This window comes from Dendrobates tinctorius, unplaced genomic scaffold, assembly GCF_039654945.1.
Source record: "Dendrobates tinctorius isolate UK_male_01 unplaced genomic scaffold, ASM3965494v1 ptg000063l, whole genome shotgun sequence".
Lineage (NCBI taxonomy): Eukaryota > Metazoa > Chordata > Amphibia > Anura > Dendrobatidae > Dendrobates > Dendrobates tinctorius.
The window spans coordinates 23,229,770-23,248,759 of record NW_027361731.1 but is presented as its reverse complement, the minus strand read 5'-3'; the positions used below and the strand labels follow the sequence as shown (position 1 = coordinate 23,248,759).

The 18,990-nt window shown below is 52.5% G+C and overlaps 1 protein-coding gene across 1 annotated transcript; it reads right to left on the bottom strand.

Annotated features, from left to right (window-relative positions):
- Positions 1-5,184: 5,184 nt before the first annotated feature.
- WDR45B (WD repeat domain 45B) lies at positions 5,185-15,239 on the bottom strand. The gene is made up of 10 exons (XM_073579673.1): positions 14,977-15,239; positions 11,482-11,556; positions 10,673-10,774; positions 10,499-10,586; positions 9,796-9,890; positions 9,532-9,722; positions 9,241-9,326; positions 9,048-9,149; positions 6,310-6,431; positions 5,185-6,177 (listed from the first exon to the last, which is right to left on the bottom strand). Exons 1-10 carry the CDS (start codon positions 15,041-15,043, stop codon positions 6,071-6,073), a joined length of 1,035 nt encoding a protein of 344 aa, XP_073435774.1. The 5' UTR covers positions 15,044-15,239; the 3' UTR covers positions 5,185-6,070.
- Positions 15,240-18,990: the final 3,751 nt, after the last annotated feature.

Below are 18,990 nucleotides of genomic sequence, written 5' to 3'. Positions count from 1 at the left end.
CATGGCCCCTTACCAGCCTGAGAATACCAGCCCCCAGCTGTCCGCTTTAGCAAGGCTGGTTGTCAAAAACGGGGGGGACCTCTTTATTCTTGATACCCAGCCTTGCTGACAGCTGAGGGTTGCAGCCCCAGCTGTGAGCTTTGTCTGGCTGGTTATCAAAAATACAGGGGAACCCATGCCGGGTTTTTTCTTAACTATCGTATTTACAGTGCAGGAGCGGCTGATGAATACTCCCATCCGCCGCTCCTGTTCTCACTGTTATTAGCGGCAGCAGGTGTCGGATGATGGTATCAGTAGCCCCATCAGATGACACCAGTGACCAAAGGTAAAGTTTACCTCTGATCACAGCTGAGTGCAGCGTGGGAACCGCAGCTCTCTGACTGGTGGGGATGATTTCACATGACAGTTCGACAAACACCCGGTGTTCTGGCAGCCGAACAGTACGGAACCTTCCTGTTCGGGTTCACCCATCTCTACTTCTGAGGACCGCAATGAGGTGGCGCAGGCCGCTCTCTTTTTTTCCATACCCCGAGCGTCCCGGACACCTACAGCTTGCTTCACTAAAGACTATCCCCGAGGTTAAAAAGTCATCTTATATGCCGGAAAATAGTTTATTTTTCTTTCTAAACCATGAGCTGCCATGAAAACAAATGGAGAAAGCATGAAAAAAAAATAAAAAAAACGGAGGCTCTTATTTATATATACATATATTATTTTTTACCTGCAACCATTAAAATATTTATAATCTTGACCTGTAATAAACCTTGGAGTATGATATTTTACATGAACCGTATTTTCTACTTCAATTTTATGGTCTTTTGTTTTTTTGTTATTTTTAATTTATTTTGAGTATCTTCACACCGTGGGGCCAAATCATGGCATATTGTCACAAAATCGCAGGAAAATGCCCCTGGTATTATCACAATTTTGCAAAAACCCCTCTGCGAATCGGTCGTATAAAGGTTCTTCTAGGATAGCTGTTAACTTGGGAATGGCTGGGACCCCACCGCTCCCAAAGACGAGAGTATCCTGTATCCTGTGATCTTGGCGACCCGACCCTAGTGTTTAGCAAGTATCACTTTTCTTACCTGTAGGTGCCCAATTGGGAATGACTTTAAATTTGTTTTCAGTTTTTTGGGAGGTTTGTGTTTTACTCCTTTTTTTTTTTTTTAAATATTTAATTTCCTTTATCATTTTTTTTTTTGTTTTATTTCTATTAAATATTCCATTTAATTTCCTCATTTTTTCTTTGTATATTTTTCGATTTTATTTTTCTTTAGTGTTTTGTGTTCTTTTTGTTTTCTAGTGTTTTTTTTTTTTCCCTTTTTATTCCATTTTTTAATTAAATATTTGATTTCATTTTCTCATGATTTTTTTTATTTTTTTCTATACTTATATTTTGTTTATTGTTTGCTTTCTTTTTTAAGTCCCATTTTTTTTATCCCCATTTTAATTTGATTAAATTTCCTCATTGTCCATTTTTAATTAGATATATAGAGATATATTTAGATGTTTTTGTCTTTGTTCACGTTTATTTCCATTTTTTCTATTTAGTTTCCTTATGATTTTTTTTGTCTCCTTTAATATTTTTCTCCCGTTTTTAATCTCCATTTTTTTAATTAAATATTTGATTTAATTTCCTTTTTTTTGTATTTTTTATACTTATATTTTCTTCAGTGTTCTTTTCTTTTTGTTCATTTTTATTCCCATTTTTATTATTTGCTTTAACTTCCTCATGATTTTTTATTTGTATATTTTTCTATTTTGATTATCTTTAATGTTTTTATTTAATTTTGTTTCCTTACGACTTTTTGAATTTTTTGGTTTTTTTTTTCCCCATTTTTATTCAATATTTTGTATTTTTTTCTATTTCCCATTTATTTGATGGACTTTTCTTATGGTATTTCTTCAGTCTTGTTCAGTGTTTTTTTTTTTTTCTTGCGCTTTTTTTATCCCCATTTTTGTTTGATTTAATATACTCATTTTCCATTTTTTAGTTTTTTAATATATATATGGTTTTCTTTTGTGTTTTTGTCTTTGTTTTTTTTAATCTTTTTTTTAGTAAATATTTGATTTAATTTCCATATCGTTTTTTCATTTGCATCTTTCCTTTTATATTTTGTTTTCTTTAGTTGTTTTTGTTATGCAGTTTATTAATTCATAACCAACATTCAAGCCTTTGATGGACCCTTGGACTGTTTTTGATGTCCGTAAAATGCTGGAACACTTTGATTTTTGCTCTGAAAGCCTCTTGTGATGACAAAATCCCTCTGCTGCCCGTCTGATGCACCTTTGTCATTTTAGTCCTGCCAGGTGCTTGTTGTAAAACGGATTTTACACTTCATGCAAAATTTCATACTCCTTGCCCAAGAATATAAATATTTCTAATTTTTTGTGTTTTTTTTCTTTGGCGGTGTGGGGAATTACACTTAGGCTTTTTTTTTGGCTCAGCCACTCGAATACATGGAAACATGGCTGCTTTGTGACAACTTTTTACATTGGCATTCGGTCGTCAGAGATGATCTTGTTTTTTATACTTTTTAATTGATTTTGTCGGATTTCTACCCTAGCTTCGCCTTTCAACAAAGCAGGAAAACTTCAGAAATGTGGCCTAAAAACTATAGCACAAGTCTGTTTTGTCAGCTTGCTTGCATGCATTCCCATCCATTGCAGGCTGCTCAGTGCTGAATCTTTTAGACCAGGTTTCTAATGGTTCATCCTTCACTTGGAGCGATGATCTGCCTGAGCCGATCATTGCATATATGTACAACTACCCCAATTTTGGAATATCTAATGGTTGTCCCACGCCCCTGCTTCAGTGGGTGCTGGTTTTGAACACTTTATCTGCCTCTTTAACTCCAGAAACTGCCTATTCTTCCCCACATCCCTTTATGCCTGATGATGCCTTATAGCCTGCCTGTGTGATAAGAGGCAGAGCCCTTGTCCAACTTATTGTGAAGGGGCAAAGCCCTACCCCATATTAAAGACAAGGGCTTGCTCTTGCTTTTTGTAGAAAAATGCCCATCCTTTTTCTGTAAATGGGCAAAGACCTGCCTTATTTCCTACAGAAAACCAATCCCTGACCCTTTTTTATGTGAAGTAAAAGCCCTACCCCATATCCTATTAGCATATGAAGCAACTCCCTATATAAATACAAAGCCCCAATCTTGTTTCCTATGGGGAAAAAAAACAATTCTAGTTTCCTGTAGAAAAATAATAAACCCCACCACCACTTCCTGCACATGGGTAAAGACCTGCCTACTTCCTTAAGAAAAAGCCCTGCCCAATTTTTATTTAAAGGTAAAGCCACTCGGCTTCCTGTGGAGCTTCAAAGCCACGCCCCAGCTTCCTGTGGAGCTTCAAAGCCACGCCCCAGCTTCCTGTGGAGCTTCAAAGCCGCGCCCCAGCTTCCTGTGGAGCTTCAAAGCCGCGCCCCAGCTTCCTGTGGAGCTTCAAAGCCGCGCCCCAGCTTCCTGTAGAACACCAAAGCCATGCCCCAGCTTCCTGTGGAATACCAAAGCCACACCCCAGAATCTCCCCAGCCACAATCTGATCACATTTGGCAACAGGCAGTGGACCGCGATCTACATCGGAGAAATACCTCATAGCGCTTTGGAGGTGTCATTCAAGACAGGCTACAGAATGCAGAGAGCATGACGTTATCCAATGAGATCGGGAACGTTTATAAATTATGTAACTTGTAAAGATGTTAGCGTATATATATATATATATTTTTTTGCCCTGGAAGGTCCCATAGTGAAGTGTCAGGTTTTTGCGCCGAGCAGCCTGTGATGTATGAGAACACCTGCAGGCTGCATTACAAAAATGGTGGCGATTGCAATTACAGATATTATTTTTTTTAGTCCAAAATATGTCTATTTGAGAGGACAGACCCCAAAGGTAACAAATCCTACACCTTCCCCGAATTACCAATTTCATTTTTTTTAAGCTGTAATATGGTGGATCTGGGGGGTTGATGAGGGGGGAGGATATGGCTGAAGCCCAACTGCAAAACTACAAACAGCTGACATGATGAATAAGGCTAAAAACCACAGCACAAGATAAAACTAATCAAGGAAAGGTGATTAAAAATAGAGCAAACATCAGAATTACCTTTGTTTTCTGGAGGTAAATTAGTTCTAAGACCATGATGAAACTGGGATGAAGTTGGAAGATGCTCTTTCATTCATAAGGGAGGAGGGTGATGAAACTGCAGTATCCATTTGATACAAGAGGTGGGGGGGTGAAGCTGCAGACTCTTCCTCAGTGCATTTGCTAAAAGTGGAGGAGGGGGACACATCTGTAGGATCTGTGCACTTCCTGTAAGATGAGGATAATGAAGCTGTAATATCCTGTATTTTCTACAAGAAAGGGGGGCTGCAGCATCTCAGTATACTTGCTGTGAGGGGGATGAATCTGCGGTATTTTCTGTAAGAAGAGGAGGGGTCTGAAGCAGCAGTATCCTGTGTGTATATCCTATACGTGGAGGAGGGGGATGAAGCTGCAGGATCTTCAGTGTATATCTTCAGTGTATTTCCTATACGTGGAGGAGGGGGATGAAGCTGCAGTATCCTGTATTTCCTATACGTGGAGGAGGGGGATGAAGCTGCAGTATCTTCAGTGTATATCCTATACGTGGAGGAGAGGGATGAAGCTGCAGTATCTTCAGTGTAAATCCTATACGTGGAGGAGAGGGATGAATCGGCAGTATCTTCAGTGTATATCCTATACGTGGAGGAGGGGGATGAAGCTGCAGTATCTTCAGTGTAAATCCTATACGTGGATGAGGGGGATGAAGCTGCAGTATCTTCGGTGTATTTCCTATACGTGGAGGAGAGGGATGAATCCGCAGTATCTTCAGTGTATTTCCTATACGTGGAGGGGGACGAAGCTGCAGTATCTTCAGTGTATATCCTACACGTGGAGGAGGGGGATGAAGCTGCAGTATCTTCAGTGTATATCCTACACGTGGAAGCGGGGGATGAAGCTGCAGTATCTTCGGTGTATCTATTATAAGTGGGGGAGGGGGACGAAGCAACACTATCCTCGGTGTATTTCCTATGAGGATGAGGGGAATCTTCAGTGTATTTCCTACATGTAGAGGATGAAGGATCCTCCGTGTGTCTGAGTGACGAGCAGCGGGGGGGGAGGTCCACGGCTGCCGAACATCCAGAGCCAATCGTGTAGTTTTGTCTTTTTTTTTTTTATTAAAAAGCATTAACATCTTACAAACATTTGTGCAAAACAAGAGAGAAAGAAAAAACAAGTTCCTGATTAATTGCACTAAAGCCACATGCAGAAACGACACTCCCAAAATCTACAGCAAAGGTTTAGTTAGTAATGTCGGGTACGAGATCCCGCGGGATCGCCGCCGCTCCAGTAAAACGAGGGCTGGACCGTCATTAGTGGTTTGTGTTAGTGTGATATGATCCAAGCTCCTGGAAACAGCGCCACCTCGACTCTGGAGGCCGACTCTGGTATTGCAGCTGCATGAGTGGGAGTTTTGTCAGACAGTCTGGTTGCTAAGGACATTTCCAGACTACTGGACTCTCTAAAATAGGCAGGACTTCCCTAGCAACCAGTTTCAGATCTAACTGAAGCACCCCTTTAAGGAACGGTTTCTGGTGAAGCGATGCTCTGGGAGCTAAACGCAGCAGCACGAACCGGTCTACAGTCATGAGCTGCAGGCGGAGCAGGACTAGGTACAAGCTGCACTGTTGACCATCCATTTCCCTACGCAGAGCAGCGCCCCATGGGAGTTTTCCTCCTGGACGATGCATGTTACACATATATATTATGGGGTCCGGTATGTTATTGTTAATACTGCGTTGTGCGATTGATCCGGAACATTCCAGAATCTTCATTTAATTTCCAGAATGCAGACGGTGGCAGAAATGGAAAAATAATGACGGCTGTGAAACGCGTCACCGCTCTGACTTCATGGATAAAACGTAACGAGAGAGAAAAAAAAAAAAAACAAATACGTCATGGAGTTTTTTTTCAGTCAGTTTTTGGAGTGAAGCCCCCCGCATTACTGCCGCCATGGAGTCCGTCCCCTCCTCGGAGAAGCTCAGAGCTTGTCGTCCGTCATTTCTAAAAACTGCGCGTAGACGTCTCGCGTGCACTCGCCCTTCTGATTGAACTGGAATTTGTAGTAGCTGCCGTCCGCGCAGATCGCTGTAAAGAGGAGAGCGAGAGATTACACTCCAGTCACAGCCAGAGCTGCAGCGACCATCACAGCGGAGGAAGACTTGGAAGGTAAGGCGGGAAAGTACTTGATGCCTACTGGCACCAGGGTGCCACGCTCACCTATGACAGAATTTGGTTCTGTTCCAAAGGCACAAACACAAGGCGATCCAGAGGGAACCTGAAACTTGGAGAAGCTCCATTTAGAGCTGAAGTATTTGGGGAGGAAACTGGCGGAGGCCAAGCTGCAAGGAGAGAAGACAGGCAGTTATAAGTAGTGAGCTCCCCCTAGTGGTGACTGCAGCCTATAGTATCGCCCTCTATATGCAGCAAGCTACCCTGTGTGGTGGCTGCACCTCCTTGTATCCCCCCTCTAGGTGCAGATCCTTGCATTCCCATCTACGTACAGTGAGCTCTCCCTAGTAGTGGCTGCAGCATTTTTTATTCAACATGCAGTGTGCTCCCCCGAGTGGTAGCTGCATCTCCTTGTATCCCCCTCTACATACAGTGAGCTCCCCATAGTGGTGGCTGCAGCACTTTGTATCCCTCGACATGCAGCGAGCGCTCCCGCTAGTGGTGGCTGCAGCCACTTATAACCCTATATATGCAGTGAGCTCCCCCTACGGATGGCTGCAGCACCTCCTCATATGCTTCAATATGCAATGAGCTCCCCCTAGTGGTAGCGGCAGCTCCTGGTAACCCCTCTATATGCAGTGAGCTCCACCTAGTGTTGCCTGCAGTCCCTTGCATCCCTAGATATGCAGTGAGCTCTCCCCATTGGTGAGTGCAGCTCTTTGCATCCCTCTATATGAAGTGAGCTCCCCCTAGTGGTGGCTGTAGCCACTTCGTATCCCTCGCTATATGCAGTGAGCTTCCCTTAGTGGTGGCTGTAGCCCTTCATATCCCTCGTTTTATGCAGTGAGCTCCCCTTAGTGCTGGATGTAGCCCCTCATATCCCTCGCTATATGCAATGAGCTCCCCTTAGTGGTGGCTGTAGCCCTTCATATCCCTCGCTATATGCAGTGAGCTCCCCTTAGTGGTGGCTGTAGCCCTTCATATCCCTCGCTATATGCAGTGAGCTTCCCTTAGTGGTGGCTGTAGCCCTTCATATCCCTCGTTATATGCAGTGAGCTCCCCTTAGTGGTGGCTGTAGCCCCTCATATCCCTCGCTATATGCAGTGAGCTCCCCTTAGTGGTGGATGTAGCCCCTCATATCCCTCGCTATATGCAGTGAGCTCCCCTAGTTGTGCCTGCAGCCCTTTGTATCCCCTGCTATATGCAGTGAGCTCCCCTTAGTGGTGGATGTAGCCCCTCATATCCCTCGCTATATGCAGTGAACTTCCCTTAGTGGTGGCTGTAGCCCCTTCGTATCCCTCGCTATATGCAATGAGCTCCCCTTAGTGGTGGCTGTAGCCCCTCATATCCCTCGCTATATGCAGTGAACTCCCCCTAGTTGTGCCTGCAGCCCCTAGTATCCCTTGATATGCAGTGAGTTTCCCTAGTGGTGGCTGCAGCCCTTCGTATCCCTCGCTATATGCAGTGAGCTCCCCCTAGTTGTGCCTGCAGCCCCTCGTATCCCTCGCTGTATGCAGGAATCTCCACTACTGGTGGCTGCAGGCAATTGTAGCCCTAGATATGCAGTGAGCTCCCCTTAGTGGTGGCTGTAGCCCCTCATATCCCTCGCTATATGCAGTGAACTCCTCCTAGTTGTGCCTGCAGCCCCTTGTATCCCTTGATATGCAGTGAGCTTCCCCTGGTGGTGGCTGCAGCCCCTCGTATCCCTCGCTATATGCAGTGAGCTCCCCTTTGTGGTGTCTGCAGCCCCTCTTATCCCTCGCTGTATGCAGGAAGCTCGACTAGTGGTGGCTACAGCCCCAGATATGCAGTGAGCTCCCCCTAGTGGTGACTGTAGCCCCTCAGATCCCTTGCTATATGCAGTGAGCTCCCCCTAGTGGTGGCTGTAGCCCCTTCTTATCCCTCGCTATATGCAGTGAGCTCCTAGTGGTGGCTGTAGCCCCTTCTTATCCCTCGTTATATGCAGTGAGCTTCCCTTAGTGGTGGCTGTAGCCCTTCATATCCCTTGCTATATGCAGTGAGCTCCCCTAGTTGTGCCTGCAGCCCTTTGTATCCCCTGCTATATGCAGTGAGCTCCCCTTAGTGGTGGATGTAGCCCCTCATATCCCTCGCTATATGCAATGAGCTCCCCTTAGTGGTGGATGTAGCGCCTCATATCCCTCGCTATATGCAATGAGCTCCCCTTAGTGGTGGCTGTAGCCCCTCATATCCCTCGCTATGTTCAGTGAGCTCCCCTCGCTGTATGCAGGAAGCTCTACTAGTGGTGGCTACAGCCCCAGATATGCGGTGAGCTCCCCCTAGTGGTGACTGTAACCCCTCATATCCCTCGCTATATGGAGTGAGATCCCCTTAGTGGTGGCTGTAGCCCCTCATATCCCTCGCTATGTTCAGTGAGCTCCCCTTAGTGGTGGCTGTATCCCCTCATATCCCTCGCTATATGCAGTGAGCTCCCCCTAGTGGTGGCTGTAGCCCCTCATATCCCTCGCTATGTTCAGTGAGCTCCCCTTAGTGGTGGCTGTATCCCCTCATATCCCTCGCTATATGCAGTGAGCTCCCCCTAGTGGTGGCTGTAGCCCTCATATCCCTCGTTATATGCAGTGAGCTCCCCATAGTGGTGTCTGCAGCCCCTTGTATCCCTAGATATGTATTGAGCTCCCCCTAGTGGTGACTGCAGTCCCTCGTCTCCCTCGCTATATGCAGTGAGCTCCCCCTAGTGGTGGCTGCAGTTCTTTGCATCTCTCCAGATACAAGGTTCGGGATCCTCAGCTGTGATCCCCTCCAATTACCTGGACTGTTTGTTTCTCTTGGGATCCTCTGCTGCAAAAATGTGCACCGTCCCGTGATCACTGGAGACGCAGATCAGAGAGGCGTCCTCATTGAAGTTTATGCTACAACACAAGCGCAGACTCGTCAGCCAATCAGAGTGCTCGGACCCTGCCCCATTACCCAGCAGCCCTCTCTCTGGTCCGTCATGCTCACCAGTAGATGTTGGCGGCCTGTGATCCTCTGCGCAGCTCCTGAATTAAATGTCCAGACGTCGTGTCAAATATCCTAATGAGAGTTCCCTGTAAGGACGAAATCAGACGTCACCCCCCCGTCACGAGGCAGCGGAGTAGCTACCACGGAGCAGTGGCACCACCACACGTATGTGGCATCGGTTAGTCCTGTCTGCAGGCACAGGTGGCATAAGGGTCCGTCCACGCGGAGCAGACATTACTAATCGATCCTGCAGATCTTTGGCACCATCTACAGACATCACTGTGCTATCACCTTCTCCGACGCGGTGGCGATTCTGGTCCCTTGTAGATTTAGAGCGATGCAGCTCAGGACCCCCTCATGTGCCGGGATGTCCACAGGGGGCTTCTCAGTGCTGGCCAGGTCTACGATCTGCACGTGGCCGGTGTGAGCCCCGGGGAAGGCCAGGAATGAATTATTGCTGTTCGGACACAAAACGCACAGACCTGGGGGAAGACATGTCAGCGTCAGGATGATGAAGGCTGTTGTCCACCACGGAGGAAGCCCCCCACTCCTCACCTTTCGGATTGTAGCAGGTTTCGAAGACGTGAAGCTGATGGGGGTTGTGTGTGAAAGTGAAGACCTTTATCATGGAGTCCAGCACCACCACGATCCTGCAACACAGGATGATGGTCAATGCCCTGCAGTCCCTGCCGTCAGCACCAGTCCCTACACCTCCCCCTCGAAACCCCCACGCCCTCATAATCAGGCCCAGCCCACACCCCTGCCGTCATCAATAACCCCTCCCCAGTCCTTGCCCCACTGTCATCAACAACAGCTCCTTCTCCGCCCCCCAGAGCCCCCGTCAGTACTAGCCCACAGCCCTGCAGCCCTCAGTCATTACCAGGCCCAGACCACACTTTCAAGAGTCTCCCCCATTATCCCCAGTCCCTGCGCAGCCCCCGCTGTGGTTACCTGTCCCTGCACAGACTCCCCGCCATTACCTGTCCCTGCGCAGACCCCTACCATGCTTACCTGTACCTGCGCAGACCCCCGCCGTGGTTACTTGTCCCTGCGCAGACCCCCCCACCATAATTACCTGTCTTGCGCAGCCCCCCGCCGTGGTTACCAGTCCCTGCGCAGCCCCCCGCCGTGGTTCTGTCCCTACGCAGCCCCCTGCCGTGGTTACCTGTCCCTATGCAGCCCCCCGCCGTGGTTACCTGTCCCTACGCAGCCCCCCGCCGTGGTTACCTGTCCCTACGCAGCCCCCCGCCGTGGTTACCTGTCCCTGCGAAGCTTCACGGCTTTCACCTCCGTTGAGAACTCGATCTCAATCACAGTTTTCTTCTTCAGGTCGTCCCAGATCATAACTGGAAGAGTCAGAACACAGGGAGTGAAGACTTACGCAAATGAGAAGCCACGGGGGAGGAGCCTGGGAGGTATCTGAGGGTCTCACCTTTGTTGGGTGGATATTTCGGCTTCTTCCCTCCTCCAACAAGAGCGAGATAGTTACAACGGAACAACATCTCCACGTATCCGATGCCGCCCTCCATGAACTCTGACCGGAAAGGTGAAAGGGTTAATGTCTGGTAGGGATGTGAATGGGGCGAGTGGTGGGTGACTCCACGCCCCCTGGTCCACCCACAAATGTCCTGCGTGCCCTGTCGCCTCCAGCGCTGGCATCCTGCTCCACACCCTAACCCCTCCCCCTGGTGCCCGGCTCTGGCTGCCGATGCATTCCCCTTGTCTCCCGCTCGGCCCCCGATTCCCCCTTTCAGGACCCCTGGTGTCACTCTCGGCCTCCGATTCCCCCCTTTCCCTGGTGTCCTGCTCAGCCCCCCCTTCCCCTGGTGTCCTGCTCGCCCGCCCCCCACCCCCCCGAGTGCCCCCCCTCTCCTGGTGTCCCGCGTCCTGCTCGCCCCCCCCCTCCCCGAGTCCCCCCTTTCCCTGGTGTCCTGCTCGGCCCCCCCGAGTCCCCCCTTCCCCTGGTGTCCTGCTCGCCCCCCCGGTCCCCCCTTCCCCTGGTGGTGTCCCTCTCAGCCCCCAATTCCCCACTTCCCCTGGTGTCACCACTAATGCACCCCCCCACACTGATACTCTCCTGTGCCCCCTGATGCCCCGCCATCACATGTCTGCTATGCATAATCCTGAGGGAGGAGCCTGACATCACAGAAACCAGCAGGGAAGACGCCCACAGCGGGGCGAGCGTATATGGATGGAGTAGGCCTAGGGGGAGGGGGGCACATACTTATCACAGTCGCTTACCCTGCTTCTCCTTTTCCTTCAGTGGATCGGTGTTATAGACACGGAAGCCGTTCTCCATTCCACAGGCGAAGCATCCTGAGGACAAAACGTGAACAGAGTCACCCACCGCGTACAAGACCCCCATTCATCTAATCCCCCCATCTCCATGCCCCCGGCTAACCCCCTACTCCTGCGTATACACGGCCCCATGTCCAATTCCCCTCCTTTGTATACAAGGCGACCTAACGTCCAATCCCCCCACTCCTCCGTGCACACGACCCCACCGGGTCCCCCCCTCCTCCGTGCACATGACACCTCCATCCTCCTCCTCCGTATACACGCCCCCAGTCCCCCCTCCTCCTCCGTATACACGCCCCCAGTCCCCCCTCCTCCTCCGTATACACGCCCCCAGTCCCCCCTCCTCCTCCGTATACACGCCCCCAGTCCCCCCTCCTCCTCCGTATACACGCCCCCAGTCCCCCCTCCTCCTCCGTATACACGCCCCCAGTCCCCCCTCCTCCTCCGTATACACGCCCCCAGTCCCCCCTCCTCCTCCGTATACACGCCCCCAGTCCCCCCTCCTCCTCCTCCGTATACACGCCCCCAGTCCCCCCTCCTCCTCCGTATACACGCCCCCAGTCCCCCCTCCTCCTCCTCCGTATACACGCCCCCAGTCCCCGCTCCTCCTCCTCCGTATACACGCCCCCAGTCCCCCCTCCTCCTCCTCCGTATACACGCCCCCAGTCCCCCTCCTCCTCCATATGCACGCCCCCAGTCCCCCTCCTCCTCCATATACACGCCCCCAGTCCCCCCTCCATATACACGCCCCCAGTCCCCCCTCCATATACACGCCCCCAGTCCCCCCTCCATATACACGCCCCCAGTCCCCCCTCCATATACACGCCCCCAGTCCCCCCTCCATATACACGCCCCCAGTCCCCCCTCCATATACACGCCCCCAGTCCCCCCTCCATATACACGCCCCCAGTCCCCCCTCCATATACACGCCCCCAGTCCCCCCTCCATATACACGCCCCCAGTCCCCCCTCCATATACACGCCCCCAGTCCCCCCTCCATATACACGCCCCCAGTCCCCCCTCCATATACACGCCCCCAGTCCCCCCTCCATATACACGCCCCCAGTCCCCCCTCCATATACACGCTCCCAGTCCCCCCTCCATATACACGCTCCCAGTCCCCCCTCCATATACACGCTCCCAGTCCCCCCTCCTCCGCCTCCATATACACGCTCCCAGTCCCCCCTCCTCCGCCTCCATATACACGCTCCCAGTCCCCCCTCCTCCGCCTCCATATACACGCCCCCAGTCCCCTCTCCTCCGCCTCCATATACACGCCCCCAGTCCCCTCTCCTCCGCCTCCATATACACGCCCCCAGTCCACCCTCCTCCTCCTCCATATACACGCCCCCAGTCCCCCTTCCTCCTCCTCCATATACACGCCCCCAGTCCCCCTCCACCTCCTCCATATACACGCCCCCAGTCCCCCTCCACCTCCTCCATATACACGCCCCCAGTCCCCCCTCCACCTCCTCCATATACACGCCCCCAGTCCCCCCTCCACCTCCTCCATATACACGCCCCCAGTCCCCCCTCCACCATATACACACCCCCAGTCCCCCTCCACCTCCTCCATATACACGTCCCCAGTCCCCCCTCCATATACACGCCCCCAGTCCCCCCTCCTCCTCCATATACACGCCCCCAGTCCCCCCTCCTCCTCCTCCATATACACGCCCCCAGTCCCCCCTCCACCTCCTCCATATGCACGCCCCCAGTCCCCCCTCCTCCTCCTCCATATGCACGCCCCCAGTCCCCCCTCCTCCTCCTCCATATGCACGCCCCCAGTCCCCCCTCCTCCATATGCACGCCCCCAGTCCCCCTCCTCCATATGCACGCCCCCAGTCCCCCTCCTCCATATGCACGCCCCCAGTCCCCCTCCTCCATATGCACGCCCCCAGTCCCCCTCCTCCATATGCACGCCCCCAGTCCCCCTCCTCCTCCTCCATATACACGCCCCCAGTCCCCCTCCTCCTCCTCCATATACACGCCCCCAGTCCCCCTCCTCCTCCTCCATATACACACCCCCAGTCCCCCTCCTCCATATACACTCCCCCAGTCCCCCTCCATATACACGCCCCCAGTCCCCCTCCTCCTCCATATACATGCCCCAGTCCCCCCTCCTCCTCCATATACACGCCCCAGTCCCCCTCCTCCTTATACATGCCCCAGTCCCCCCTCCTCCTCCCCCCTGTCCCCCTCTAACCCTTCTCCGTGCATACAACACCAGTACCCCCTCCTGCTCCGCGCACACGATCCCCCTTCTGCACACAAACCAATGTTCCCTCTCCTCAGTGTACCCAATCCTTTGTACCCCTCCTCCGTGCACACGACCCCCAGTCCCCCCTCCTCCGTGTACCCAATCCATTGTACCCGCCTCCTCCGTGCACACGTCACCCCCTTCCTCCTCCGTGCACACGACTCCCAGTCCCCCCTCCTCCGTGTACCCGATCCTTTGTACCCCTCCTCCGTGCACACGTCTCCCAGTCCCCCCTCCTCCGTGTACCCGATCCTTTGTACCCCTCCTCCGTGCACACGTCTCCCCCTTCCTCCCCCTTCTGCACACAAACCAATGTTCCCTCTCCTCAGTGTACCCGATCCTTTGCACCCCTCCTCCGTGTACCTAATCCTTTGTACCCCCCTCCTCCGTGCACACGACTCCCAGTCTCCCCTCCTCCGTGTACTCGATCCTTTGTACCCCTCCTCCGTGCACACGTCTCCCCCTTCCTCCTACGTGCACACGACTCCCAGTCCCCCCCTCCTCCGTGCACACAACCCCCAGTCCCCCCCTCCTCCCTGTACCCGATCCTTTGTACCCCTCCTCCGTGCACACGACTCCCAGTCCCCCCTCCTCCTCCATGCACACGACTACCAGTCCCCCCTCCTCCTCCATGCACACGACTCCCAGTCCCCCCTCCTCCATGTACCCGATCCTTTGTACCCCTCCTCCGTGCACCCGACTCCCAGTCCCCCTTCCTCCGTGCACACGACCCCCAGTCCCCCCCTCCTCCCTGTACCCGATCCTTTCTACCCCTCCTCCGTGCACACGACTCACAGTCCCCCCTCCTCCTCCATGCACACGACTCCCAGTTCCCCCTCCTCCGTGTACCCGATCCTTAGTACCCCTCCTACGTGCACACGTCTCCTCCTTCCTCCTCCGTGTACATGACCCCCAGTCCCCCCTCCTCAGTGCCCCCGATCCTTTGTACCCCTCCTCCGTGTACACGACTCCCAGTCCCCCCTCCTCCGTGCACCCGATCCTTTGTACCCCTCCTCCGTGCACACGTCTCCCCCTTCCTCCTCCGTGCACACGACTCCCAGTCCCCCCTCCTCCGTGTACCCGATCTTTTGTACCCCTCCTCCGTGCACACGACCCCCAGTCAACCCTCCTCCGTAACCCAGGTACATGGCCGCCCATCCCCCTTCCGGTCCCCTCACCATGGTCCTGGTTGAATCCAGCGTACAGGAGGCCGTTCCCGTGCGGGTTGGAGGGCAGCAGGTTCATGTTTCCAGCTCCGCTGCTGGTGTCGGTGTCAGGGCCCCGGCCGCGCCGGTTACATCATCGCCGGGAGCCGCTGACGTTCTCTCTCTCTGACACTCAGCGACCACTTCCGGCCTCCGCAGGCCGCCTGGAGGAGCGCAGAGCGGCGACGCGCCCAGGACGTCATGCGGTAGGCGGAGCGTCCAGGCACGTGATGCGGAGCGCCGAGCAGTCGAGTCCTAATTCTAGCGGGAAAGTGTCAGTGAATGCGGAGGCGGAGGCTGCACTCTGTGCTGACCGTACGGGCGCCGAGCACCACACCACAAGGCACACCAGCTTCTTCTATGCAGCCTGAAAGTTTTCACAGTATGAGGCCCCTCCCACAGTATGAGATCCCCCGTACAGTATAAGGCCCCCCCCCCCACAGTGTGAGATCCCCCGTACAGTATAAGGCCCCCCCCCACAGTATGAGATCCCCCGTACAGTATAAGCCCCCCCCACAGTGTGAGATCCCCCGTACAGTATAAGGCCCCCCCCCACAGTATGAGATCCCCCGTACAGTATAAGCCCCCCCCACAGTGTGAGATCCCCCGTACAGTATAAGGCCCCCCACAGTGTGAGATCCCCCGTACAGTATAAGGCCCCCCACAGTGTGAGATCCCCCGTACAGTATAAGGCCCCCCCACAGTGTGAGATCCCCCGTACAGTATAAGGCCCCCCACAGTGTGAGATCCCCCGTACAGTATAAGGCCCCCCTGTGATGTACAATGTCGGCAAGATATGTTTTCTGTTGCAATGTGCTAACAAATCCTCTATCCTAGGACATTGTAAACTCTCAGTAGTAGGAATTCCTTCCCCCCAGGTTTTATCAACCCTGCCACTTCCTCTGGAAGAGCAGGAATGTTAATTAGCTAGACCATCTTCCTCACACCATTTGGCTTCTCTCAGCTGAAAGAGAAAAAAAAAGTGCGGGAACTAAACTCTTTGTTTGAAACCAGGAGTTTGAATAAAACAATAAGGGATTGTCCCGCGAAAACCATACCCAGCAGAAATATAAAAATCATATTTCTGCGATCCGAGCAGACCCAGCTTCGCTGTGGTGCCTGTTGCAAAACTCTCGGATGTCCAGAACCTGAGATATGATTTGCGCCCAAATGGACGGTCATATCGCATAGATGTTTGATGTTTTCTTGATGGGCTCATTACGCTGGGAAACATGATACCACTGATGAGTCCATACCAGCTTCTCCCATAAAGTTATAGCTAATCTAAGTTTTGTAGCCAAAACATAACTTGGATAAGAGAGGTGGGATCAACCCAGAATGCACCTCTCTGTGATGTCACATAGGAAAGTCTATAAGGCATTCCCTGGCAGAACCAGCTCAGAACAGCTCAAGTCGTCGTGCTAGAAAGATCCAGATGAGCGGAGAAGTACAGCTCCGCCTCCACCCACCATAGCCGCATGGTCTGCCTAAGGAACAATATGGAACTGTGAGTGTAATCTCTTTGTTTTCTCCACTTTTATTTTATACCTGTACTGTACATATTTTATGTCTCAATTTTATAGCAACTTTTATCTGTAATCACTGTCCTCTTTCGGAAAATAAATGAAATTATTTAGATCTGTCTCCATGCTCTAAGAATCGAACTATACGCCTTTGATAGATAATCGCTACTAATTCAAGGGGTTTGCCACGGACCCTCTTAATTTAACACTGTGAATTAAGTAACCGTGACTGGTGGCAGCGCGTTGTGTACGGCTATTACGGCTTGCTGGCAGTCTAGAAGGGTCTTATATTGCTGAGTAAGGGGCTTCAGCCACAGCATTGATAATTCCCTTACTGCAGAAGCCTAATTGCCGGTTCACAACAGGCAGCCCGTCCGGCGACTAATTATCCTAGGTGCAGTTCCCTGACTGACCTGAGGGTAAGGGGGGTGCCGGAGAGCTGCGAGTTCCAAAGTGGAACTGAGAAAGTGGGATATACATAAATCCCCGCAGTACTTGGAAGATTGATAGCAGTGGTGGGGCATCCAAATTAAACTCCCCCTGCGGCAAATTGTAGAGCGAGATTAGCTTGCTGGATATTTTTGGTCACATGGTGCCAGTGTTGGGATAACTAAGATAAGCCCCACTGCGCCTGTGATAGCCGTGTGCCGGCATTGTGTCACGCCCCTCCGTCCGCTGATACACCCGTGTCAGTGGTGGGACTGTGACATAGTGGTGACACAGGGTCCGCTGTCCGTCGCGTTTTGGTGGCAGCGGGACTCCCGTTAGTGTCGCCCGTAAGTGGACGAACGGCGGTGGGCTGTTCGTCACATATTGGTGGCAGAGCGGTGGGATAATCCTAGAGCATTAGTGATTTGGTTTGAGCAATCATTCCTCTCACTAAAAACCTGCACGGTTCCTGCGGGAATCCTGCATCATAGGTTTTGGAGAACAGACTCAGTGGTTACTAGTCCTGAGACATTAGTGTGTACTTGCAAGTATCCCCCTCCCGTTTCTTCGTTTTTCTTTTTCTATCTTTTATTTGGCAACCATGGCGGCAAAAGGAGAACCTTGGTACACCCGGCAGACAAAGGAAGTTCTTGCTGCGTTATGCACGTACCAAGGCCTTGACGCCACGAACAAAAACAGAGCTCAAATGATCGCGGCTCTAGTGCAGCTGGACAACGACCAGAATCCAGCGAGCGCAGAAGTTGGCCCAAGTTGCAATGGGGCTGCAGCAGAGGCTCCACTCCTGAGCGCTGGCCCCACATTCAACCAGAACGGGGTGGACCCCTATCTGCAAATGGCCTTGGACGAACTCCCCGCCGAAGACAGTGATGGGCGGGTGAGGCTGATCCAGCAAGCTCGAGAGAGAGCAGAGCAGCGAGCCGAGCGCCAGGCGGAGAGAGCTGAGCGCCAAGCTGAGGCTGAGAGAGCCGAGCGCCAGGCGCAGAGGGCCCATGAACTGGAGGTACTCCAGCGGGGTGGGAATGCCCTCACAGCCCGAAGCCGTGAGCCCAGCAGCGTCCAGACTCCTAAACCCCGGCCAGAGCATTTTCCCGTGATGGAAAAGGACGGGGACTTGGACACATTTCTGCGAGCCTTTGAGAAAGCCTGCAGACAGTACCAGCTGCCTAGAGACCAATGGGCAAGGTACTTGACCCCAGGGCTAAAAGGCAAAGCCCTGGAGGCATTTGCTTCTCTTCCGCCAGAAGCCGATGATGACTATGACGCCATAAAGCAGGCGCTGATCGCCAAATACCGGCTGACACCTGAGGTATACCGAAAGAAGTTCCGACACCTCCAACGTGGCCCACACGATAGCTACAGTGATGTGGTGCAAGGACTCAGGACCCACTTTGACCAGTGGATCCATGGACTGTCCGTTGAAACCTTTGAGCAGCTACGGGACCTGATGATCAAAGACCAGTTCCTGCATCTCTGCCCAGCTGAGGTCCGACAGTTCATCCTGGACCGCGAACCAACGAACGCGGACAAAGCGGCGCAGATCGCCGACAACCACGAGGCCAACCGGAAGCCCGAGACGCGGAGGCCAGTCGCCACCAGCTGGAAAGGGGGTAAGCCAGCAACCAACCCCAATGCCCCAGCTAGCCGTCCCTCCGGAGGCCCTGTCCCTGTTGCCAACAACAGGCCGGCTACTGACAGTCGCCTGTGTCACCACTGCCAGCGGCCTGGTCACTTCTTTTACACCTGTCCGAACAGGCCGAAGAACCCCCCAGCCAAGGCCCCCGGGCCCAACGCCTCTGTTCTTTTGGTGGGAGGTGTGGTTGGGAGGGCTGACGACAACGTTCAACCTGTTCAGGTGGGGGCCCGTCTTGCTACAGGCCTCAAGGACACCGGGGCTGAACGAACCCTCATCCGTCCTGGACTGGCGGCCCCTGAAGAGTTTGTTGAGGGGAAAACCCTGACTGTCACCGGGATTGGAGGCACCCGTTGTCCCTTGCCAGTGGCACGAGTTTTTCTT

What these genes read in the sequence shown, in the direction of transcription:
- WDR45B (XM_073579673.1), bottom strand. Translation starts at nt 15,043, where the DNA reads ATGAACCTGCTGCCCTCCAACCCGCACGGGAACGGCCTCCTGTACGCT. An exon ending in GTGAAGCTTCGCAGGGACAG is followed by an intron (nt 9,891 to 10,498) that starts GTAACCACGGCG and finishes CCTGTGTTGCAG; the next exon opens with GATCGTGGTGGTGCTGGACT. An exon ending in AGAACCAAATTCTGTCATAG is followed by an intron (nt 6,178 to 6,309) that starts GTGAGCGTGGCA and finishes TCCTCTTTACAG; the next exon opens with CGATCTGCGCGGACGGCAGC.